This window comes from Urocampus carinirostris, chromosome 1, assembly GCF_059441175.1.
Source record: "Urocampus carinirostris isolate Australia breed hairy pipefish chromosome 1, RoL_Ucar_1.0, whole genome shotgun sequence".
NCBI lineage: Eukaryota > Metazoa > Chordata > Actinopteri > Syngnathiformes > Syngnathidae > Urocampus > Urocampus carinirostris.
In genome coordinates, this window is record NC_142349.1 from 67320721 (window position 1) to 67347416 (window position 26696).

The 26696-nt window shown below is 38.6% G+C and overlaps 1 protein-coding gene across 4 annotated transcripts in view; it reads left to right on the plus strand.

Annotated features, from left to right (window-relative positions):
• ccdc24 (coiled-coil domain containing 24) overlaps window positions 1-26696 on the plus strand; it is a 39257-nt gene that overhangs the window by 10307 nt on the left and 2254 nt on the right. For 2 of the 4 annotated variants that reach the window (XM_088320210.1, XM_088320218.1), the window contains exons 3-8: window positions 7331-7494; window positions 13776-13871; window positions 13946-14059; window positions 20066-20120; window positions 24865-24928; window positions 26293-26389. In XM_088320210.1, coding sequence (XP_088176336.1) covers window positions 7331-7494; window positions 13776-13871; window positions 13946-14059; window positions 20066-20120; window positions 24865-24928; window positions 26293-26389 — 590 coding nt within the window. The remainder of the gene's footprint in view (window positions 1-7330; window positions 7495-13775; window positions 13872-13945; window positions 14060-20065; window positions 20121-24864; window positions 24929-26292; window positions 26390-26696) is intronic. The other 2 variants (XM_088320228.1, XM_088320239.1) reach the window with 1 other exon arrangement.

Consider the following 26696-nt stretch of genomic DNA (forward strand, 5'->3'; position numbering starts at 1 on the left):
CTTTTCATTTTATATAAGATAAGAAAAATGTGTCCTTGGGAAAACAAGACACATTTTCTGTGTCTCCACGTGTCTTTCGTTTGTTTTTATTTGATATTTTTCTGCTTTCTGCCTTCCATCTGTTGACAAATATGATCGTCTCTCGGCAGTCAGCACGCCACCTGGCTTAAAAACAATCACAGACAAAAACAAAGAAAAGAAAAAACAAAACATAGATAAAGCGACAAGGGGGCTGACATTTATTTCCTTACAGCTGTGTTGTCTTTCAAACACTTCAGGTGTGAAGGACTAAAAAATTCATTTTTTTGTTTCTTTCTTTTGGAAATACAGCACACACAAATACAAAATTAGAACTGTTGCTGTATAATCGCCTCTTTTAAGAACAGATAGAATATGGGAAAAATGACTGATGGGATTGCACCCGGTAACATGATCAGTAGGTCCCTAACCTCTATTATAAAAACTAGACAGGGAAAACCATAAAAAATTCCTATAGATTTCAGGAATTTTACTATCATTTTGAACTTTGAGTGGCAATTCATTGCCTGAAAAGTTTTTTACAAATACATTTTTATTTGATTTGTCCAAACTGGTAGTAACAAGTACCAATATGATGACACACGTTTTAATGGCCATTTCTGACTACAAAATAAAACACAAGTGAAATACAGCAATCCCTCAGTTAGCACAGTTAATGAGAACCAGACCATCCAGCGAAAAGTGAAGATCCGTGAAGTGGTGTCACACCTTCATAAAAGCCCCCAGTTGTCAAACTTACCTCTAGATGACGTCCTTACGGACTGAGAGTATACGTCTGTGTACAAATAAAAACAGAATGGAGAATGCAGTTGAATGAATGGTCTTTAGTGTCGATGTACTAGAGTACAATTAAATTGGAGGGCTTATCCTTTCAGAGTAAGAAAGGGATTTTAAGAGCTAGCATCAAGTATCCCTGGATTAAGCCAGGTCCCTGTGATGGTTAAAATGCAATCGTCCTGAATGTAGCGAGTTGTAGCTCCAGGTCATCAGTTTATTGCATAATGGATCTAACGTCGGTGAGATACAGGATCAGCAGGGGTGGTTTTAAAGAGGCGTTTGCCTAGCCGTAGCAGTAAGCAAATCCTGTGGCCTCGTTATTGCCTATTGCATCTCCCCCACGCCGCCTCAGTCAACCCTTCTGACTTTCCTCAGAGTCCAATTTGTTTGACGAATTTATTTTCTATGTAAAAGCAATCTGGCGCCATGCAGTTTGTTTTGGTAGGCACTTGTGCGCCCACTCACCTATTCGACTGACAGAATACACCAGCCTATAGCAGTCAGTCACGCCCACCCAACACACAAATCCCTCCCTAACCTTAGCCCCTGATAATATTTACTGTTTGCTCTCTGCTCAGAACACAATGCACAATACGTTAATACCAAAGACAATTCAATTCAAATCCGCAAATCAGTGAGCCAGCGAAAACCGAAGTAGCGAGGGGTCTCTGTAATGGGAGAGTCTGTATAATGATGACTGAATAAATGAAGAAGTTATATGACTTAAATACTGATCAGAGAAATTAATACATACAAACATGACTAAATATAGGCAGCGGCACGTTTCAATGTTATGCAGCGTACTAACCATCATATGAAATGTGCAGGGTTGGGTAGGGTTACTTTAACTGGATTACTTTCAATTACTTTTGGATTACTCCAATACCAAATATGCTAATAAAAGACAAAAGAAACTAAATATGAATAAAATCCCTAAATTTTGTGCAGGCTTGGGGAGTAACTGAATACATGGAACGGCAAAAATGATGTTGGCAAGCTGTTTGGATTTATTTTCATTTTGTTTCTGTCGCATTTGATGTTAGTTTTGCCGGAGATCAAAGAGATGAAAGCCAGGAGAGAAAGCTTACCACGTGTTGTGAGTCATCATTTCATTCATATTTAGTTTGTTTTGTCTTTATTTAGCATATTTGGTATTGGAGTAATCCAAAAGTAATTGAAAGTAATCCAGTTAAAGTAACCCTACCCAACCCTAGAAATGTGTATCTATGGATCAAAAATGATGAACATGGCTTGTGTTCAATGCCAACATGTTTTAGCTCCCTCCCAGACGTCTTAAGCATCCATGTTGGGTACTTTATAGGGTCAAGACGTACACAGTGAACCAGAGTGTGAACGGGGTCCCGTGTGGTCGGTATTTTGGGGGCGTACCTTGGGATGGACTCCAGCTCTAATAAGGACAAGCAGCGTGAGAAAAGAATTGATGGTTGATGCTCGGTCCTTGAATCTTTCCACAGCCTTGTAATGATTCCCATCTTTCAAGGCCTACAATGTCGATCACGGCTTTCTCCCTCTAATCCTCCAGCCATGGACAAAAATAAACCCACTACATACTCACAAACCCAGTGTAATAATGTCGGCGTTTTACAGCGTTCCACCTTTAAATAGTTCCCGTGTGACATCAACCATTTTACTGCCAAAGGAAGGGAAGCAATAGCCGGCCGGCAGTCTTTGAGCCTGAAGCCTTTAACATAAACAGTTAGGTCCACAGCCGAGGGCCCACAAAGGAAGCGGCTTCAACACATACGAGTGTAGGAAAAAAAAAAGACTTTTGAAGTTTACAAAGAAAAGGTGTCCAGCATGATTGACAGGAAGCAGGTGCGGTAAGGGTAGCCAGACATATGCACGTTTCTTTTTTTTGTCTTTCTTTCCTCTCATTATTTGTTTTCATTGTTATTTCCGGTGAAAGTTGTTAAGATGAACTGTGTGCGGCTGGGGGAAAAGGGTCAAGAGTGTAAGCGCTAAGCTCATAGCGACACAAAGGTTTTGCGAAATGTCATCACTGATACAGTAGACCCCTGGGATATAACATTAATCATGTGAGGGTTTTATAGTGAAATTGCTGTATGGCAGAGGATAGAAACCTATGATTATTAGCTCATGTGGTCCAAAGGACTGGTACCTGAGGTAAAAAGATTGTAAAGACATATGCAGGCAATACACAAAGAGGTAAGTATTAGTTTCAGGAGCGAGCAGCAGCAAGTCAACTGCAGGAGAGAGAGTGGGAAAGGTGAGATGGCACAACATTCATTTGGACAGGTAACTTAAAATTAGTTTTATCTGGTTATATCAGTATCAGAAATATTTTATTAACACTCCACTTATTGAAACATGAATATTTTGTTTGTTTGTAAATGATTCAAATTGAATCTTTTCTTCCGGCGCCGTCACGAATGGCAGCCACTCCAGCAGCTCCCGTGTTATTTTCGATTGTTCTCGATTGTTCTCAGCTCAGGGATGCTGCTGGAAATGTGAATTTCCCTTCGGGGATGAACAAAGTATCTATCTATCTATCTATCTATCTATCTATCTATCTATCTATTAAACTTGAGTGTATCCGGTTTCAAAATTTTTGGGCACATTTAAGGGCCCATCCATCCATTTTTTGCACCGCTTATACTCAGTAGGGTTGCGGGGGTGCTGGAGCCCATCCCAGCTATTTTCGGGCAGTGGGCAGGGGACACCCTGAATTGTTTGCTAGCCGGGGCACACAGGGACAGACAATTCGCTCGCTCATTCACATCTAGGGACAATTTGGACCGGCCAATTAACCAATGTTTTTGGAATGTGGGAGGAAACCGGAGTGCCCGGAGGAAACCCACGCAAGCACGGGGAGAACATGCAAACTCCACACAGGAGGTTTGATCTCATGACCTCAACCGTGCTGCACACACGCTAACCACTGCGCCGCGGTGCTGCCCATTTTAAGGACCCATATCTCTTTAACTATGAATGTTAGTAAGATAAAGGTTGTGCCATTTTAAAGCATATTACATTGCGTTTTTGTATTGCTATTGATGTTCGTATGTATTTTCAGACCCATTAATGACGTTTGCTGAACAAGAAAAGGCGTTTTGTGTGCTTGAATTCGCAAAAATCATGGACGGTTGTTCAACATGCATTTTACAGAAAGTTCAGAAAGGAGGAGGTCCATGTGAGACGGCATGGTAAATTACTAACGGATGCATGTTTATGCCTATCTAAAAGAACGGGACGCCCCTCAACTTCAGAACATTTTATTGAACAAGTTTGAACTGCTTCCCATTGGAGCCCCCATAAATCGATCAGAAGAGCCAGGTGGGAACTTTAGTGTCATACAACCACTGTTTGGTATGTCTTAAGAAGATGACTGCACATGACGTCTTACAAGCTACAGTTATTCGAAAAGTTGAAGGACACTGATAAACCAGCTCGTCGTGACTTTTACATTGTACTGCAACTGAAGACGAAGGACAGATTTGATGACCGGCTTGTTTTCAGCGATCAGGCGACTTTCTATGTAAATAGCAAAGTAACAACCATAACACTCTCATATAGGGTACTGAGAACCCACATGAACTTCTTGAGCTACAACAAGATTCCCCAAAGGTTGTTACCTGGGGGCCCCAGACTTAAAGGAATAACATGCAGGACCCCGGTTCATTTGATTGGCGCCATGTATTTGTGAATATGTGTTTTGTGCTCTGTTGAAGAAAGCTGTCTACTGAGTATTCTTTTTTGAAAGAGCAACAGTCAATGTGAAGACGTACCTGGACATGCTACAACTGGTTAATGGATAAATCTAGTTAGAAAGAGTCTGGTGACTTAATTTTCCAATAAGATGGGGCTCCACGTCACTGGGGCCTCAGGGTGCGACAGTTTCTGAACACAACACTGCCAGACAGATGGATTGGACTCTCTGGGCAGAATGATCACTATCTCATGTCCTTGCTACCCAGATTTCACACCATGCCACCATTTCTTTTTCTGGGATTTTTTTTTTAAACGATTTGTCTGTGTGCCCCCTATACCAAGAGACCTGGGTGTGCTGAAGGTACAAATAACAGAAGCTGTCGCAACTATTGACAATGCAATGCTGGGGCACGTTCGGCAAGAATTTGACGATCGGATTTGTGTGTGTCATATGACCAATGGTTTTTGACTTGAACATCCTTAAACATTCAATGTAAAATTTGAGATTACAAGCTTTTAGGATTTACGAACTGTGGTTTTAATATCCCTAATAGTTTCCGGGATATCAATGTCAAAATGTGCCCAAATCCTTTTGAAGACCCTGTATTAAATGACTACTTATGTGTAATACATGTTTATATGATTAAATAACATTATACAAATATTTAAATGGAGAGGAAAAATATATAAAATTGGTGTGATTACTTGAGCTGTTCTAGTGGAGTAGCAGGTGGATGAAGAAGAGGGAGACAGCAAATTGAAATTAAAACCCATTTTAAAATGTCCACTTGCAACGATTGTGATGCCCTCAGAAGATTGTGTGGCTTTAATCGCCTCCTTATTCCTAATTGTCCCAATCATCGGTTGGTTACAGGCATACACCTTAGCTATTGTAATGATGCTTGTGCGTTTTTACTTATTTATTATGTCAGTCTTTGTTTCCAATGTTTTCATCTTATTGCTTCTCCCTTTAGCATAACTGCAAGTTTTGAGCACCATATTAAAACAATTTCAAGTTCTTACATACAGGAAGAAAGGAAGCATTATTGTAGGTAGTTGAGGCATTAGTATATTGGAATTTTCATGATGCCATGACGCAAACCAATAGGGAACCAGCATCTTATATGATGTCGACCAATAGCAGAAAGGCATCTTAAAAATGTTTAATCATACGTGCGAACACCTTAAAATTTGAATTCTGTAAGTTTTGGGGAATGAAAAAAAAACTGAAAAAAATCATTTAACATGGTATCTAAAATTGTATCGTAAAGTATCCTAAGTTAGGGACATAATAACCTGGGGGTCTACTCAATGAGTAACATTTTCTTGATTATTATATCTTTCCGGCACTAATGCGCAATCTTTCCTTTTTTTTTTTTTTTTTTTTTTTTTAAAACACATCAGCCTTTTGAATCGATACCAGGAAGTGGTACCATGTTCTGATACCTGCCCTGTGTCGAGTGCCAGTATTGCCTCTCTTCTGTTGGCCATTTTAGAATCTGAAAAGATTATTATTTTATTAACTAGTGATATCAGTGTCTGATATCAGTATTGATGATTATTTAAGACTAGTGTATCAGTTCAGTTAAAAAAAAACTGGTATTAAACATCCTTAAAATTGATGACCTAATGGTGTCAGAATCAGGTTTTGATATTGATGACTACTCAAGAGTTGATTACCGGTATTGGTCTGAAAAATCCTAGCATTTGGTTAAACAGTGTTCATTTTAACAGTGATCTATGGGTCCCCAAAATGTTGTGTGCTCCATGCCCTTACAAACTGTTGTATTTTCCCTTACAAAATACAAAAAATATAATTTTTTTCAAACATGTTTATTTATGTAGTTTAACATGTTATATTGTACATGTGTTTCCTTATATCATGTATATTGTTAATGAACATTTTGTTGTGAGACACTGAGTTGCTCGACATGAATGAGGCTTATTATAAAAAAAAGTTCAAAAAGTCGCTTGGACGTTCACAGTAGAAGAAAAAAATACATGCAAATATAATCAAGTAAAAAAATACATTTTTTATTCAAATTATTAATTAATTTTCTGCATTAATTTATTATTGGTAATATACTGATTAAAAGGGATCACCACAAACCTGTCTTTTTTCATTTTCTCCTTTCATACTTCCTTTTTTTCTTAACTTCTTTATACAACATAATCATTCGTAATATAATGCATCAAAGCAAGTGAGCCGTTTGAGAGCTGGCTCTCTTTAATGAGTTGAGCCGAAAAAGCCGGTTCTCTAAAAAGAAACTGACTTTCACTACACAAATCGAACTGGAGATCGCCGTGCAGACGAAAACTCGAATTGTGAGACCAAAACAACAATGGCGGATTTGCCTGACGAAAAGTTTGGAGTGCGGTAAATCTTTGTTAAAAAAATGATAATGACAATTTGTTGTCAAAAAAAGTTGCGTCCCGGGGACGCACGTTGATTTGACACGATGCGTCCCCAGCAAAAAAATGCGTCTAGGACGCAGGGACACGGGCAAACGAGAACACTGGTTAAAAGATATTTCATTTTTTATTAGGGTGGAATTTCATAGACTAGTGATATCAATGTCAGATATTAGTATCAATAAAAGTTGGGTATCGGTATAGGTTTGAAGAACATGTTGTTTAATTACTGTGGATCTTTTTCTACTAAGAATAGGTTTTAGATATAATCTACATAGTATAGTAGTATAGTCTTGTTTTTAATACCACTTTTCCAGACCAATACCGCTTGATATCCACTAATGTCAACCCTGCTTTAGATTCATTACATTTGCCCCAAAACTCAACAACAACGGCGTGTTTTCTCTCCCAGGCAGTCATGTGGCACAAGATATGGCAGGACGGCAAGCAGGCCGAGGCTCAAGTCCCCCGATCCAGGGGCCTCCTGGCGGACCCTCCAGTTATCAAGGAGCTGGTAAGGGCCGAAGTCAGGATGCTGCTGGAGAATCTCCAAGAGAAATTCCTCAAGGAGGGAAGGTGGGTGCATGCTGTTGTTTCTTCCAAAGATCGTTTTTTTTTTTATCTATGGAACCTCCTGGTGGATTTCTACAGTGGATGTATCCATTATTCATGTTTTTTTTTGGAAACACAGCTTGGTCCTTTTCATGGGGTTTCATTGTACTCTATGATAGTTGGGAAAATGTCATTTTATATTTAGCTCCTCTTAGGGAATTTACTAAATTCAAATCATAAGATCGCGTGAACAACTGGGGAGCGTTTATTAAACGGTTACTACCTGTATTATTACAAAGCTCCTGTTAGATTTTAGCTTTTCTCATATTTTTTAACAATAGAGGGATGCACATTACAACAGTTGACAAAGATACAGTAGACCCCCTGGTATACAATATTTATGCTTGTGAGGTGAAATTGTCTTATGGTGGGGGGATAGTAACCAATGGTGCCTTCCAAATACTCTGAACCCCCAAGTGAAAACATTTCATAACAAAATCCTGATTAATAAGCACTACATATATTACATTTTAGTGTAAATTATTTAATAACAGTATAGATAAACATACTGTACATGAACAGGAAAAATGAAATTGTTTTACTTTTGTTGTGATGTACTTAAGCTGATTCGGTGGAGTAGTGGGTGGATGCAGTTTGGCAGATAGGAATAAAGACTGATTTTTAAACGTAATCTTGTAGGGATAGTGAGAAAAATGCCATCAGGGGGTATGAAAAAGATCGTATTCCGCACCTTATCGTGAAAACGACATAACCCAGGGTTCTATTGTAGTGAAGATTCCTAGCATATTTTATACATTAAGAACACTACATCCTTTGGAGATTTTTCTATAAAAAAATAACTGGTTTTCAATCAATAAATCGCAGAGGTAATACTTAGAGTCCATGCCAAAATATAAATTGCTTAAACGGCACAATTCACTTGTTAGTAACTACGATCGCCGCAATACGAGTCGCTTAAAGCCCTTGATTGCGGAAGCCCTCTTATCGCCTCGTGAATTTGCCGGATTGAATATACGAGCGTGCACTAAGTGGCCGGCTAAAAACACGGTCTGAAAATTGTTTCCCCGGCAGGAAGATATGAAGACGCGTTTTAAGTGCTCTCAGTGACATCTCTGCTACTCGGGGTCTATTTTTCTGTTCCTTTTTTAATGGAGGCAAAGTTATCAGGGTTATAAAAAAAGTAAGGAGCGGTCATAAAACATCTAAATTGCTGTTTGCTTTTTAATTTTGTGCACTAATGTGGGGGCATCTGATGGGCAACTACATCTTGAGTTTTATTAAAAAACACGGAAGAGTCGTAAAATTTGCTCTGTGTGTGTGTCTTCTAACTTGTACGTTCAGAATTCCCCTAGCAACAAAGTCGTTGCTAGGGGGAATGTCACCTAACTCTGAGAATGGCGGATGATGTATTGTCCTGGCTGGGTTTCCCCCCCAGTGCTTTGTACAGGGTTCGCACTAGTGCTTGAAATCCTTGAAAATGCCTGCATTTTCTTGTTTTGTTTTCAAGGTCAAGAAAATGCTTGAATTTTGGGTGAAATGCTTGAAAATGTTTCCATTGCTATGTTTCTTGGCAGTCTGACTCTAAAGACCATGCAATAAATGAAGAATTTCTATTTTAAAAGTGCATACAAATGATGCTGACACGCCTGCTCTTGTGGGTTGTTATTATGGCATTGTCATGTGAAGTGTCATCGCCCCTACTGGTCGCGCCCAAGAGGACAGCTCTATTTAGAAACAGGGTCTTTTTCCTCGGCTCACTGAAACCGGCTTCCAAACAACTCCTCTGATTTTTTTTTAAATTATATCAATAATAATAATAAAACTTTCTGCACCAAAAAATTTAGTAATTTATAATCTCAAATGTTTTTCAGGGAATCCCTGAAAAACACATTAATTATTAATTGAAATATTCACAGATCTACAAAAAAAGTGTAATAAAAATAAATTTTACACTCGGAACAGATTTCAAGTCGAACAACTCTAAATCCCTGAAAATGCAAAACAATAGAAAAATTAAATTAAAATTATTAACTCCTCGGTGCCATAAAAAAATGATCTAATGCAACAACAACAAATATTTCAAAATCTATTTTAACCAATTTAGACACAGATAAATGCAAAAATATGTTAATTAAAAAAAGTAAAACGAAAAGCAAAAGATCAGCAGTCTCTTAAGATTGAAAGATTAAATGCACTTCAGGGCTTCGGAGCAATCAATATCATTAAAATCAGTGCAAATTTGGCTCCTTTTACGGTTTTATACATACAATACATCCTTTCTTTTTTTGTCTTCCGTATTAAACTCCATTATTACCCAACAGCTATAGAGCCCTTTCCGTGTTTGTATACAAGTGTGACGTGGCAAAGCTGCGTGTGCATTGTTAAGGCAAAATGGCAGAATTCATGTCAGTTGATAGCAGCCCGTTGACACAAATAAAATCGGACCGTTTCAAAATGTGCTAGCCTTTTCATCAAAGTCAACAAGAAAAAAATACATTCTTTTGATCAGCCCTGGATTTCTTCCATTAAAGGTAATGGAAAACCATTGGCCTTGAAAGTGCTTGTTTTCGTGCACTCAAAATCCCACACCATACATGTGGTTGATAGCTTCTCCACTATAATAGAAAACATGGCCCTCATCAGTTGTCATTTCTGCAAACATTTTCTCACATAAACCGGAGAGGTTCCAAGAGTAGTTTTCCATCTCGTAGATGAGATCTTTCAACTTTCCTTGTTGGTTCAAGTTGCGGACGTTCCCTGTGGCAGTGGTAAAGGGGTTCCTACCACGCAATCGAGGTGTTTTCCTACCAGTCACACACTTATCACCAATGACCTGGTAGTTAGCGGTCCTTTTTGACCCCACCGACAACAAAGCCAATATCAAGCATCAGTTCTTGTTGTCCATCATGTAGTGTCTCTTGGGCAAGTACAGCCTGGTGGCGCCCATCCTTCTCTAGACGTTTTTTTTTTGGGTTGGGGTTTGCTCCTCCACATGAAACAAGTCGTCAAATGGTCCGATTGTCAAATGGTTACCAGTAGCAGGAGAAACCTCCTGATATGACTGCGTACATCAAAACCCACAACAATAACTCAAACTAACACCAAACAAACATCCTTCATATTTACAGAACCATTGTATGTACTTGGAATTTGAGAGTTGAAAGAAAAATTATAGATTATGGAGAGGGCACTTTTGGTTATCTTATTAAATAGATGTTATAGGATAAAATTGCAATACATGAACACATTTGGAACTTTAAAAAGGGAAATTATCTTCATTATCTAGACATTTATTAACATTTGGAGTATTTAAGGTGGTTTTTGTACACATATTTCTAACCTTTTGGTCATTATGAAATACGTAGGAATGTATTTATACCAAGAATTCTTTTTCTTGAAATTCACTCTCTTTGTTGGTGATAGGAATGAGGGGAGAGGTGTTGCAAAAGGATAGTGGGATGTTTGGACGCGTTCTACGGGATGGGCAGGGCACCCGTATGATGCGGCAGGGGTAAACCAGTGAAATCTGTCGGGCCCTGCTGTTGAAGAGATGAGTGTGTTTTCACCCTGACCCGAGTGACTTTCTTGTGTCCCGTTTCATCTGGAGAGATGTAAGCATGACCAACTTAGGTGCCGAGGTCCCTAACTTGTTTGGGCATTTGTGTTGGCCATGGTCCAAAACTGTTTGTGTGTGTTTTTTGCTATTTTTTCCCTTTTTTATTTTCTTTGTTTATATGTGTTTGTCTTTGCCGTCGGTCACCACTCTTGAGGGATATAACCAAGGTAGCTAGATAGATAGAAAATTCACCCAAGGTGGGACAAATTAATGGCGAAAATAGAGCTAGTACTGTACTAAAAAGTACTTTATTCAAACTCATCTCGTTCGTTTTGGAGAAGTTGCCTTGAAATTGTCTTCAGTGTGACTTTTACAAAGTGGAATCATACTCAGTCTTGTACAGTGTCCATAATATGAAATACTGCTTTGGATCAAGTCCCTGTTGGCTAAGAGAAATGCAGTCCATTGTTTTTACTTTGGGAGCGTTGCCAGTGTGCGGCGGTACCTCATAGGCTCTTCTTCCCCATTGATTCCATTTATTTAGTCGTGTTTATTTCTGTATACAGTACGCTCGAGTTTATTCAACTGAATTATGCTCGTAAAAGCGACCTATATAGGATAACACAGTGTTGCGTTTTGCTGGTCTCGCTCGGTTTAATGCGCCGTCGTGAGAGTATCGAGCAGAGCAAGTAAAGCCTGGAGCGTTCATATTTTCTCTTCCTGGCAGGCTTATATATTGAACAACTTGCACAATGTAATAAACATAGCGACTTCCCAAGGCTCGACGTCATTGAGCTGCTCGACGTCACACCTGCGGGAGCTGTGGGTGGCAAAATAAAACTAAAAAATGAAATGGCGATTTCAGCCATTTGTGTGGGGGTGTGTGGATGGGGGTTGCCATGTAAAAGTCAACTTATTTATGTTGATGGGAGACTTTTTGTGTGCTCCTGATGCCCGGGCAGGCCTTCTATTCTCTTTGTGCTCGGCCCTGCTTTTGCATATACTCTATATAGCGTTATCTCTCACAGATATATTCTTATGTGTAGTTGGTACAGGGCTTCTGAGTTCCTCATAAATCACTAACATTTTGCAACCACCCTTAAAGGTTATTAGCATCTTTGGACCCCTTGATGCCATGAATATAACTCTGTATATAATAATTCAGACCCTTTTCTACTGTCTTTTGAGATACGTTTGCATAATGAGGAAGAAATGATACAGCTATGCTGTCAGAAATAGGGACTAAAGAGTCGCTCGCTGTTGTTTCGGCCGCCCTATTTGCTCCACGTGTAATACGTGGATACCGTAACTGTGGTGGGTGTGGCTTGGCTCTCTCTGTCGGATCTATTAATTAATTGTTATAAGTGATGTTTTCCAGAGATCAATACTGTAAAAGTTGTATTCCTCCAAATTAATTGGAGGCAGAAGATCGCTGCAGTGAAACAATACAAAAATAACTAATGAAATTAGCAAAAGAAAATTAGTATCGTCACCATTCTATAGAAGACATTTTTGCTCCACTTTCATATGATTTTGATCTTAAATACTGCATTTCATAATGTTGAAGAATTATTTTTGGTAAAGTAAAAAATATAAGCTCAAAAATAGTTATTTTTTTGTTTTTGTAATATTTTTTTATTTTATGATTTGTTTGAGAATTGTTTTAATAGAATAAAAAATAGCCTTTAAATGAAAAAAATTACCATCTAAAATATATATGTTTGTATTTTACAATTTAAACATTTTTATAATACATTTAAAAAATCAATTCAAATTTTGACAAATGATCTGCCATCTTCCATATTTCAAACCTTTTTCATGTATGTATTTGTTTATTTCCATTTTCTTATTTTAGGATTTATTTAAAGATGTTTCATTTCATTAGTAGACACTGTTCTTAAAGTTATTTAAATCATCTGCCTTATTTCTTAATTTTGCATGTTTTAATAACATATGTGTTAGTTTACTCAAATAAAGCTTTAAATTAATTGTAAAATGAGTTTTTTTAGCATGGCACGGCGGCTGAGTGGTTAGCACATTAGCCCCACTTTGGGAAGGTCAAGGGTTTACTTACTGACCTCCCGATGCAGAGTTTGTATGTCCTCCCCTTTCCTGCATGGCTTTCCTCTGTGCGCTCCAGTCCAGAAGAATGCATGGCAGGTTGTTTGGTGATTCCAAATTTTCCCTAGGTATAAATGACTGTACGTCTCTGTTCCCTGTTACTAAGTGGCATCCAGTTCAGGATGTCCACTACCCACTGCTCCAACACCCCTGCACTCCTACTGGGGATAATCAGTGCAAAAAATGGATGGACGGATGGATGAATGGATTTTTAATACCATAAATTGTCAGATACCAAATATAAATTCAACAAAACTGAAAAAACAAGTGCCTAAAACCTGTAAGAAATTAATAAATTCAAAATCTGCTAGTGTAATTGTTTTAGGTTAAATCAACCCAAACATCATCTTCAAACCAACATGTTAATGGTAATTATTTACCTATTGTTTTTCCAGAGCCCTCTTTGATCAATGGCTCTTATTTAAGACAAGACCAACTTTATCTTGTTACTTTAAACATTAAACAGAATTAAACTGCACCCAAGATTTTAACGTTTTATCATCTTCTATAGGCAATCTGCCTCGATTTAAAAAAATGAAAATTGTGCAGCTTGGCTCAGAAAATAGTCAAAATACATAATGTAGCAGATGTCGTTTTATCATTCCAGGCATGACGAGGAGTTCTTGAGTCGTTACAATACCAAGACGGTCAACTTTGCTTTGGGTCGCCTCGACATCAACTCGAAGCCCAAAGATGAACTCAGGTACTGGGGCGGAAGGGTGTGTGCTAGCATCAAGACCAAAGAACTCGTCTGATGATGTCGCTCTCTCACATCAGCTCTTCTTCCTTTAGCTCGCGCTCATCCGATCAGTCGAGCATCGAAGAGGAGATCGACGCCATGAAGGACAAGTTGAATATAACTGACATCAACAGTGTGGTTCAGCAGCTTAAGTAAGTCGTTCTAAAAATGTATATGGTGTAAACTTAGGTTCATGGAAAGGCACTAGATTGTCACAGATGCTACATTTGTCGTAGCACTGAACCAAACAACAACTACTAGAACATATTATAGGGATGTACAATGACATTTTTTTAATTCTAATAACATTACTAATGCCCAGATCTTGAATAGTCATCAATGCTGATTCAATCAGTACTTCGAAATTCCTTTCCGTCTGCAATAAAATGCTTATTTTAAAATCCCAACAAAATGTTTTCCCTTATATTATATTTATGTGATTGAAATTTGCTAGTCCTGTACTCCTTATTAATGGATGGCCACCAGGAGGTAGCTGATGCTGGTATGGACTACCATCGCAATATTTCAAAAAGGGGTTATCTTGGCACCGATACCAATACCTGTTACTGATACCTGAATGTACACATTGCTGTATTTTAATCAACACACTTATATAGTTACGCTTCTTCATCTTAACCTTTTCATCACTGCCATCATCGCCTGAATGTTAGTCTGACAGTTATAGCCGTCTATGGCAGCAGTGCCAAAATGGATCTTTGACAAATGTATATGGTAGCTGTCCATAGCAGTGTAGCTCAAATGGATCTTTGGCCTATTTTGCTGTCTTTGGCAGCCTAGCTAAAAATGAAAATGAAATGAAATGATCTGCATTTATATAGCGCTTTTCAAGTCAAGACTTCCCAAAGCGCTTTACAGTGTGCTTCACATTTCCCAATAGCGGCCATGCTAACCTAACCTGCTTATTGGGGGCATTAGGGGTTCAGTGTCTTACCCAGGGAAACTTGACATGTAACACGGAGGAGCCGGGATTCGAACTGCGATCTCTTGATCCCAAGACGAGCGCTCTACCTCCCGAGCCACTGCCGCCCCTAAAATGAACCGTTGACGTCTATAGCCGTCTATGGCAGTGAATGGTTTTAGATTCCCCCCTCTTTTAATACACCTGATCCAAATGATAAGGATTGTCACCGTGGTCCTTTGCAAGATACTTAATAGGGATTGGTTGGTTCAGGTCAGAGTAACAGTTTGGGGAAAGGAGATCTTGGGGTTGGGGTTGTTTAAGGGGTACAGTTAGGGGTTAAAGTTAGTAGGTTTAGATTAGGGGAATTAGGTTTTCGAGGATTAGGGAATTATGGTTTGGAGGTAAAGGTTAGTGTGTAAGGATTACAGGTTTAGAGTTATTGTGGAATTAGGATGGAAGAATTTTGTGATGCTCGGGATCATGATTTCAGGGTTAGGGGTTAGAGATACAGGAGTTAGGCAGTCTCAAGGTTTAGAGTTAGGGGGTTATGGAATTATGGTTAGGGGGTGAGGATTAGTGTGGGGTTAGAGGGTTAGGGTGAGAGGTTAAGTATTAGTGTGTGGTTAGGGTTAAAGGGTTAGGCTTAGGGGTTAAGGTTAAATTATTCAGGGTTAAAGTTTATAGTCAGGCTGTGCCAGGCCATCTGGAGAGACAAGAACATTGCTGTGAATGCAAAAATCAGACTTATGCTAGCGCTGGTTCTTTTCATCTTCCTTTACTCTTGCGAGACATTGACTCTTACAGCAAAGCAGGATAGGGAAATCCAGGCTATAGAGATGCGATACTGCAGGAAACTTTAGGCATCACCTACTTAGCCCATGTGACAAACGTAACAGTGCGCAGCACCATTGAAGGGCACATTGGACAATACAAAGAACTTTTGTTAGCTGTGCGTGGACTAAAACTCCAGTGGTATGATCACTTCACAAGATCTTCAGGGCTGGCCAAGGACATTCTCTAAATCACAGTCCAAACCAGAAGAAGAAGAAAAAAACAGAAAAACGAATTTAAGGAATGGACTGGTGCCAACGTTTCCGCAAACCAAACTCAGTTCAGAAAACCAACAGCAGTGGAGAGAACTGTCCAGAGTCCCGTCCTCAGTGGAACCCCGACAACCCAGGCGGTTAAGGGATCTGTGAACCGTGATCCGTGTCGGAATAGGAACTATTGATGCATAACTGCAGGCTGGTTGTTGGACCTTTTTTCTCTGAGAAATATCAAGGTCAGCATGACCTAAATAGTATGATTTTGACCACGGAGCTGACATTGTTGTCCTCGTGGTAGATCGCTGTAATATATCGTTTCAGGACATTGTGTGTGATAGGCCTCACGTCAGTAAAGCAGAGTCGTTTGAAGTTGTAAATGGAAGTCTGTTGTCCGTAGGAGTCGGACACGAGAACCGAGTCAAAGCATCTGGGGGTTTTAGCATATTAGACTTAATTGCCTGTTAAACAGAACGAGCGGGGTGTCAACTTTTTCGGTTGCCTGGCCTGTGTCAGACGTCATGTGTGGTCAACGAGGCTGCCTTGGAAAGGAGCCTGGTCCTCTTTTTTTTTCCCTCTCTTCTATTTCCTGAAAACAAAAGGTTTCATTGTTTGAGAGCACGTCCCGACCCGGGCGCGCTTATGCAACCATAGAAAGACGGCAGCTTCCCCGGGAAAACGACCAACCGGCCTTGCATTGTTAAGTCGTCTTTCGCAACTTTTTAATAGAGACTCATTTATAGTGCGACTGGGGAGCCGGCGCTTCCTACACGACCTAGATTGCAGCTCCTGTCTCCGTAGATTTCAAATGAAAAACAACAGCAGAATAAATGAAGAGTTGCTTTTAATCTACCCTCTTACTCTCAATACCTTGCTGCGAAAAACCCTCCCACTTCTCTTGATTATCTACTTGTATACTTCCCTACCAAGCTATATTTATAATTTCGTTGTTATTTGGCTTTGGCAGTCACACGCAGCACATCCAAATTAAATTGTGAAAACTAGACAAATGTTGCCGATAAGCATGCGTTGGAGTATCTAAAAAAAAAACTCAGGAGAAATTATTTACAGCAAGAAAAAAAAACCATCTACAATCTACACCACGGGTGTCAAACGGGCGGCCCGCGGGCCATATCAGGCTCGCTAAGGGATTGTATCCGGCCCGCGAGACAACACTCAGAGAAGCGCAAGAGAAAAACAAGCTGCAGGTTGAAATATGTTGACTTGATGTTGCCAAAGCCAGGTGCCTCGAACAAAGACACTGTACTTGTATTTCTCTCTCTCTCTCTCTCTCTCTCTCTCTCTCTCTCTCTCTCTCTCTCTCTCTCTCTCTCTCTCTCTTCTCTCTCTCTCTCTTTCTCTCTCTCTCTCTCTCTCTCTCTCTCTCTCTCTCTCTCTCTGTGTGTCTTTTTAAATTCTTTTGCTCTAACTTCATTTTTTCCTTTTCTCTTTTTCTCTTCTTACCCTTTGCGCTTTCTTTTCTCTTGTCTCCTTCTGTCTTTCTATTTCTCTTTGGATTTCTTTCTTCCTCTCCCTTTCTTTCCCCCTTTCTCACGACTTCTCTTTTTATCTCTTTTCTTTCTCACACTCTCTCCTCTCTCTTTCTTTGTCCCACCCTCTCTCCTTTTCCCTCCCTCTTTCTCTTATTTCTTTATCTCTTTTTTTCTTTCTCTTTAATCTATTAGTCCGGCCCCCGACAGAATGTTTGTTCTATCGTGTGGCCCCCGAGTTCAAATGAGTTTGACACCCCTGGTCTACGTTGCATTTGCAGGAGAAAAAAATGGAACTTATCTCATTACTTTATTCTAAAAGTAATGTATGTACTCTCGTGAATACCAGTTACTTAAAAAAACAAAAACTTTTAACCCTTTTACTCAAAAAGTTAACGCAGCTTTACCGCTTTTGCTTTGTGTTAACGCTTCAAACCTACTTTAACTCAAGAGTTAATGCAGTTTTAAAACAGCTGTAAAGTTTTAACTCGTAGTTAAACTTGCCTAAACTCAAGAGTTAATTCAAGTTTAACATTAACTCGTCTGAATATGGTGCTACAAGCTTTGACTTTTAGTTTGAACCTTTAAACTTCAACTCAAGACTGCAGTTTTTAAATTTTGACTCGGGTAGGGCTGCAACAAAGAATCGATAAAATCTATGATTAAAAGCGTTGGCAACTTATTTCTTCTCGATTCATTGTCACGCAATTTATGAGCCACTAAGCATGTTAAGTAGCAAATAAATTGCATTTCGTTGTAAAGTTGTGGGATTGTAGTACCACCTTTCTCCAGCAGAGAACCGTTTTTTTTTAATAAAGTTACCAATTTTCAAGTGAATGAAAAGTTCTTCAGAAATACAGAGACAAAAATCGAAAGTAAATCAATAAAAAGAGCCGGTGAGGTTGCTGGTCTAACTCAACACAAGGGCCAGATTCCTAGGCATATTAGATATCATTTGTACATTGAGCTCGTTTATCATATATAAAGATTTAACCGAAATAACAAATTTGTTGTCAACATTTTGAAAGGTAGGTTGACATTTTTGTTATATGTTGGCGAATAAAAATGTTGCTACACATGAAATCAAATGTACTGTATTGCTCTTTTTCTTCGTTTTTCTTTTGTATGATAAATCCAAATGTGATATATTCTTTGGATAAGGTGGCAGGAAAAGAGTATCTTACATACTGTATTTGCAGGTGTTTAAAGAATTATGTGGGATTAGGAGTTAGCGTTTCAGGGTTAGGAGTTAGAGTTACAGGAAAGGTTTAAGGTTTAGAGCTAGGGGGTTAGGGAATTATGATTAAAGAGTTAGGGTTAGTGTGGTGTTAGAGGGTTAGGATTCAGAGTGAATGCAGCGGTAAAGCTTTAACTCAGAGTTAATCGTTTAACCTGCTTAAACTTAAAATGTAATGTGTCACGAAGCCGGACCGGGGAGGCAGGAAGGGTGAACTCAATTGCGTAACGATCAGTTACTTTTATTTAGAAAATAAAAGTTGTCCAACACGCAGGGACAAAATCAAAACAAAAACAGACTTACAGGCAATCAGACACTTAGACTAGGAAATACAAAACAAACTTAAAGGCACTAACTCAAACAAACGGGCATGACAGGTCCTCCTCGAGTCAAACAAAACAGAACAGAGCAAAACAGAGCAATGCAATGAACCAGCAACCGGCAGTCCCCAAACCAGCCCTTAAGAATCCCAAACGTAATTAAGACAATCTGTGTCAGCCGGTGTCAAGGGGCGGGACCAGCTGGTTGTCATGGTGACCATGCAGGACATGACATAATGCAGTTTTAAAATTTAAACTCAAGTGAATGCAGCTGTACTGCTTTAGCTCTGAGTTAAACCTTTAACCTTGCTGAAATTCAAGAGTTAATGCAGTTTTGAGCGAATGCAGTGGTAAAGGTTTAACGCAGAGTTAAACCTTTAAACGTCTAATCTCATTAGCTGCACCGCTTATCCTCAGTAGGGTCGCGGGGGTGCTGGAGCCCATCCCAGCAATCATTGGGCAGTTGGCAGGGTACACCCTGAACTGGTTGCCAGCCAATTGCAGGGCACACCTTTAAACGTGCTTTTACTTAAAAATTAATGGAGTTTTAAACAATTAACTCATGTGAAAGCACAGGCAAAACTTTATCTCTAAGTTTATTTTTGAGTTAATCCCCTTTTAACTCAAGAGTCAATGCAGATTTAAAATGTTAACTCAATAGTTAGCACAGTCTTATACCAGTAACCCGAGTCAATGCAGTGGCAAAGCTTTATCTCTGAGTTAAACCTTTAAACTTAACTCAAGAGTTAACGCAGTTTTATAATGTTTACTTGAGCAAATGCAACTGTTTAGCTTTAACTCCAAGTTAATCTATTAAACTTGCCTAAACTCAAGAGTTAATGCAGTTTTAAAACATGAACTCAAGCAAATGCAGCTGTAAAGCTTTCGTGAGTTATACCGTTATATTTGCTTTCACTCAAGAATGAATGCTGTTTTAAACCATTAACTTGAATGAATGCAGTGGTAAACTTTCAACTAAATTGGCTTTAACTCAAGCGTCAATGCCGATTTAAAATGCTAGCTCCATAGTTAATGCAGTTTTAAAGCGTTAACTCAAGTGTAAAAAATGTTTCAGAGTTTTTAATCGGAAGCTAATGTTTCAACTTTAGCAGCCCTTTTTCCTACTAACACTATAATCATTCGCAGGTCCATCCTGACGGAAGAATGCACGGTACTGAAAGCTCAAGTAAAGCACGTACAGGTAAAACAGGATGGAGTTTTAAATTAATCTTTAATCCTCTTTCCTTTTTAATCCCCAAAGCCTTCAACTATGTGTGGATAAGAGTCATATTTACTGTATCGACGGATTCCACTGCCCCTGAAAATTTTATTAACGGACATGAATGTACAGTGCTAATCAAAATGATAGCAGTGCAATGTGACTAACCAGAATATCCCAAGATTTTAGAATATATTTTTAATTGTTACATGCCAAAAAATTTACCAGTAGGTGCAGAAGATTCTCAGTAAATAAACGAGCCCAAGCATTCATAATAACCACGCACCGAAGCCTGTGCAGTTGGGCAAATAGTTCAAAGGGGTGCGTTCGAAAAATAGCAGTGTAGCAACCGATCTCTGAGTTCATATGGGCAAGAAAAAAACAAAAACATGTGTGAATCAGGTGGCGCCTATTTAAGGATGATGAAGCCAGCACAGTTTGAACATGAATTTGAGGAAAATGGGTCGTTTAAGACACTGCTTCGAAGAACGGCGTTCTTTGATCACACAGTTGATTGGAGAGCTAAGAACCTATAAAGAGGTACATAAAATTGTTGGCTATTTAGCTGTAATGATCTCCAATACCGTAAAATGGGTAGAAAAACCAGAGAGACCTGGAAATGAATAGAAGACAACTATTAAAATGGACCTGAGAATAACCAGAATGGCAAGGAATCCGCCAATGATCAGCTCCAGGACGATCAAACACTGTCTGCATGGTGGTGCAAGTATCATGGTCTGGGCATGTTTCTCCTTTTCTTGTGTTGGGCCCATTTATCGCATACCAGGAATCATGGATCCGTTTGTGTATGTCAAGACACTTGAAGAGGTTATGTCTCCTTATGCTGAAGAGGACATTCTCTTGAAATGAGACTATGACCAAGACAATGACCCCCAACATACCAGTAGACAAGCAAAGTCTTGGTTCCAAACCAATAAAATTATTGTTATGGAGTGGCCGGCCCAATCTCCAGATCTCAATCTAATCGAGAACTTGTGGGGTGATATCGAAAATACTGTTTGTGAAGCAAAACCAGGAAATGTAAATGAATTGCGGAATGTTGTTAAACAATCGTGGAGTAAATTAACAACTAAAAGTCGCCACAAGATGATTGACTCAATGCCACACAGATGTGAAACAGTTACAAAAAAATGGTGGTCATGGAACTAAATATTAGAGTTGCTAAATCCTACTTTTTTCTTTTTTCTTTTTTTTAAATACAATAAATGACTTAGTTCAGACGCTCCCTTACTTATGAACGGGATATGTTCTGGGCGATCCTTCGTAAGTTGAATTTGTCCGTCAGTTGCTTCAGTGCTATTATTTGTACGGAATGTATGTTCAAGGTTTATATAAGTATGTTTAAGGCTTGTTTAAGTAACCTGTATTGTTTTGTACTGAAAAATAAACATTTAATAAAGCCATATGCTCTTTAAAGATGAATAAAGTGACGTTTAACTTACTTTTGGTAAATGGGCTTCAAGAGTTAGGCTACTTACTTCTCCGTGGTAAGGGCCCGGTCACAGCCGTTTGCATCTGTATCGCGGGTAAAATTTTGTGATTTTTTTTTTTTTTGCCGCGGTGGAAAATGCGCAAAATTGGCCAACCCGCTGTTCATCCGTGGTATGCCCGCGAAACAGACGCCGGCGGCTGTTCCGCTTCCTCATCGCGTCAGTTCCACGTCCTTTCCGCGTGTGGACCACGGGTATAAAAGCTGCCGAGCCGGGCTGTAGAAATCATAACCGCTCAAGACACAGTCCCGTGAAGATCAAGATTTCAAGCTATGGCACCGAAGAAGAAGCCAATATGTTATTATTGTAATAGTTTTTCATTTTTATTTTATTATCTTCTTATGAAATGAAAATAAATGTCAAGAAATAAAAATGGATTAAGACGAGGTCACTACGGGGACGGGGATCCATGTTCACCCCTTGACGTCTCGAGCACAACTGACGTGTGCTCGGCAAATCGCGCTGTATATACGCGGAGAAAGGCGTTTGACCGTCACACGCGTTACACACGCTAATTCACGTGATAACACAGCGATACAGGCGCAGAACAAACGTGCTATGACCGTGCTCCACCCGCAATTACCCGCTAAAATTTCGCGTCCTACCCGCGTGTAACCACGCCCTGGCCGCGGCCGTACCGCGTCTTTACCTCGTGTGTACCACGTGTGCAGCCCGCGGTTACCCTTGGTCTAAAGTTTTGAGCAGCGCAAAACTTTTTCGCGCGGCCAACCGCGTGTGAATTTCTTGCCGCGTGTAAAGCACGGCTGTATCGCGATCTCAAAGGGTCCAACAGCGTCTGCTTCACGGGCAGAAATTTTGGGTCGTGATTCAGCCGCGATACATACGCAAACGGCTGTGTGACCAGGCCCTAAAACGTGGCCGAAAAAAAAGCGATCCAACCACTTTCTCAACCGCATCAAGCTTCCTTATTCCACTTTCATTTCAGATTTAAAGGCCCGCCTCTTCTTTACACTTTACACCATCCATATTGAATGGATGCATGTTTACACACGAACTAGGACGAGGAAACCGAGGTGGATCCTGGGTGAGCTCTCACAGCGCCACACGCTGGTAGAGGCGGAAAGAAACACTACAGTACTGTCCTGTACTCTGGAAATGGTGCACACAATACAAAATCTAACTTACAGCAATGTCTGGATATTTTTCGACAATCCCAAAAAAAGGTTCAGATGTACTGTTGTTCGTAACTTGAATGTTCGTTAGTAGGGGAGCGTCTGTACTGTCAACAGCAGACACTGCTACTTTTTTTAAAAGACCCCTTTGAACTATTTGCCTAACTGCACAGCCTTCAGAGCATGCCTATTATGAATGCTGGGTCCAGCTTGTTTTCTAAGAATCTGGCATGTAACAATAAAAGATATACTTAAACCTGAGATATTATGGTTAGTCACATTGTACTGCTATTATTTTGAACAGCACTATATATATATATGTATATGTAATATATGTATATATAAGAATATGATATTTCAAGCAGCTCCGATTACCGCATCCTCACATGTTTCCGACTCCCCCCGGGTAGAAAGAGTACATCTTGTCAGGGTTATGACTTATTGAGGCCAGATGTTGCCGTAGTTCGAATCCCACTAGGAGAGTAAGACCTCAATATGATGCCTGTTTTTTCAATCAATGTTCTTTTATAGAAAAGGTTTGGGCCTATTTATGAAATGTTGCACACACAAACTCTTGTTGGATGTCATTTGCTCTTGAGGGGAATTTTTGAGGGCAAATTATGATGGAACACTACTGTGAAAGCGTTTAGCGGTCGCATGCGTAAATTCTTCGCCTCTCTCCCTGTTGGTTATTTTTAGCCTGTTAGCTTCTACTGTTCTTTCTCGAGACCTTCTCTGGTCAATGTAGCGGATTTTTTAATGTGGTTCAATACTGTGTCGAATGTTTTCTTTCATTTAAATAACACCTCAGGGATCAGTGCTTCATTGAAAGTAGTTGACATTCTGCAAATAGATAAATGGTGTCCCGCTTCACAAATTGTTAGTTTACGGAAATTATTTGCCTATACGACATTTTCTTTTCCTCATTTTATCTTTATACATTTTAAAAATAATTTTGTGATTCTTATGTAAATATAAGTATAATAAAACAAATAAATCCTTGAAATATGCAAACGTGTCTGATGTGGCAGATGTCACAAAATTCAGCTAATTTTTATGTTATTTTAATTAAGATTGCTAAATGAAAAATGTTGTTTGATTTTAGGTAAAAATAAATACTTCGATGAGAAAAAATGATTTATTTTTTATGTTATATACGTTTGGAGTAAAATAAGAAAAAAATACTACTTGAACTGTTAAAATTAGAAAAATAAAAAGCCTAGATTTATAGAAAAAATAATGTGAAAATATAGTGAAATAATAAAGATAGCAATTTTAGTGTTAGTTTTAGTGCTATTTAAATCCATTTTTTAATGATATTGGGGGTTTGATTAAAAAAAAACTATACGTGTTTCAATAAGAATAATGATCTGCTCGGTCAGATCATTTTATTTTATTTTTTCCTATTTTTCAGGAAATTATTTTATTGTAAAATAAGAAAAATTATACCATGTTATTTAAATTATGATTCTTAAATGATTTAAAGAAAATGTGTCTCAATGAGCAAGTTACCTGCTATATCAGAAAATTTTATGGACTTTTCTCTTATTTGACAAGTTTGTAGCTAAAAAATACTTAAAATCAAAAAAGTAAATTGAAAAATAAAATGATTTGTCAATTAATTTAAAAAAAAGATATTGTAAAATGAGAAAATCATTGCTTGGAAAAAAAATAGAAACACACATATTTTCTAATTCCACCAGTATAATACGTTGGAAGATATAATATAAAGAAAAATATACTTGAACAAAATAGTACATTTAAAGAATTATTATCTTTAAACAGTAAGTTCAACTGTATTAAAATAATAAACAATAATACATGTAAAATAACAATTCCAAAATAAAAGACACTTATTACTTATTAATTGCTAATATTTCTGGCAATATGTCAAAAATATTGTCAAATTAGAACAGATTTGGCCCCTTTATGTCAGTGTTACGTGGGTAGAAGAAAATTCAAGTGCTGTTATTTAGAATTAATTCTACTTTTTGAGTTAATAATGTCAAGTGTTCCTTAAGGTATACCCACCTAGTTAAGAGCCAATGTGCAATAATGTACATTTTTCTTTGCACTTCATAGGAATTGATCAAAATGCAGTGCAGGAGTGATGCAGAGGGAGCCAATAGTGAGCCAACTCTTGCAGGTACGTGCCAAAACGAAAAACAGTTGGGCCAATGCTACCCTCTAGTGGCCATACGGCTGTCGTTTCTTATTCAATACTCCACTTAAAAATGTTTTTTTATATAGGTGCCTTGTGTACATTATGAAGAGCTAGATAGGAGACACGACAGAGTTGTGCAAATACTTTTATAGAAAATTAAAATATAGTATTTAGGAAAATATATGCTTAGAATGTCTCTAACAAAGAATGTAGGCTGATTGAATATTATTGTGTGGCTCTAAGTGACTACTCGTCAGGTCTTTTTCTATAGGCCTGATGTAATATTTGGCCATTATCCGCTCGATTAACATCTATATCACCTATTTTTAGGGTTCGTATGGGGGCCTGAATTCATTAGAAATGCTTGAATTTGAATGTTGAGTTTCGAGTTACCGCCCCCTACTGGTCGCACCCAAGAGGATAGCTCTATTAAGAAAACTGGCTCTTTTAGCTCGGCTCAATGAGAAGAACTGTCTCCTTCTGCTCCCAAATGGCTCCTCAGATGTGTTGTTTTCCTGGAGAGTGGTGGGCGCCACCAGGCTGTACTTGCCCAAGACACGCCACAGGAAATTGTGCCCCTAAGACACTGGTGGTTAAAGGGATCCAACCAACCAACCAATAATAATAAAACATTATGCACCTTTTGTTATTAGTCATTTTGCAGGGGATTCCAGAAAAACACAAAATATAGATTAAAATATTCATAGATTTACAAAAAAAAAGAAAAATACAAAACAATTTTAGCTTTTAACGAACTGAACAGATTTAAAGTCAAACAAAAACCATGAAAAAATAATTAAATCATTAACTCTTGGCATGCTTTATATAATTGAATGATAAAAGGCCCAAAAAGAATTAACTATTTACAATTCTATTTTAACCAATTTAAACACAGATCCTCTGAAAAACATGCAAAAAATATCGATTAGAATAAGTAAAACAAAAAGCAAAGAGTCTATTAGATTGAATGCACTCTGCTTCGGAGCAGTCAATAACATTAAAATGAGTCCAAATAGGCAGAATTCACTTCAGTTTATAGCACCCCATTGACAAAAAAAGAGCATACATAAGAACAGCCAAAAATAACACAAAGTATGTGCAAGCAGCAAGATAGCGATTTTATTTCAGTCATCAAAGTAAACAATCCAAATAAATTCATAATGATTGGGGATGGATTCCTTCCTCTATGGTACTGGAAAAAATGGAAAAATTGGTCTTGTAGTCCTTCAAAAGTTCTTGAATTTGAGCATGAAAAAGGTGTATGAACCCTGTATATTCCCTAGTATTTTAATGCATTTGGCATACTCGCCATGACTGTCTGCTTTTATTTTACCTCCTCATTTTAGAATTAAAAGAGCTGAGAGGAGCCATTCAAAAAGACTTCCAGCTTTACCCCTCGCCTCCTTCACCTGTCACAGAGAGAGTGACAAAACCATCATTTAGGTGGGTATATAAGTAGTACTGTACAGTAGACCTTCAGGATACGGCGACTCCACCTTGCGACATTTTCACTTTATGGTGTGGATTAAGATGTTTTTGGGGCACCTTTTTATGGTATTCTCCATATTATATGACAAAGACACCAAATTTTTTGCGTGAACAAAAACCTCGGGGTGATGGTGCATATGTCGAGTTATGTCTCTAAGATGCCTCCTGCTATTTGTCAACGTCATATTATATATATTATTTGGTCTGCATGAAAATGCTGATAGGCCGATAACCATCCTCCCACAATGCATTTATCTTCATT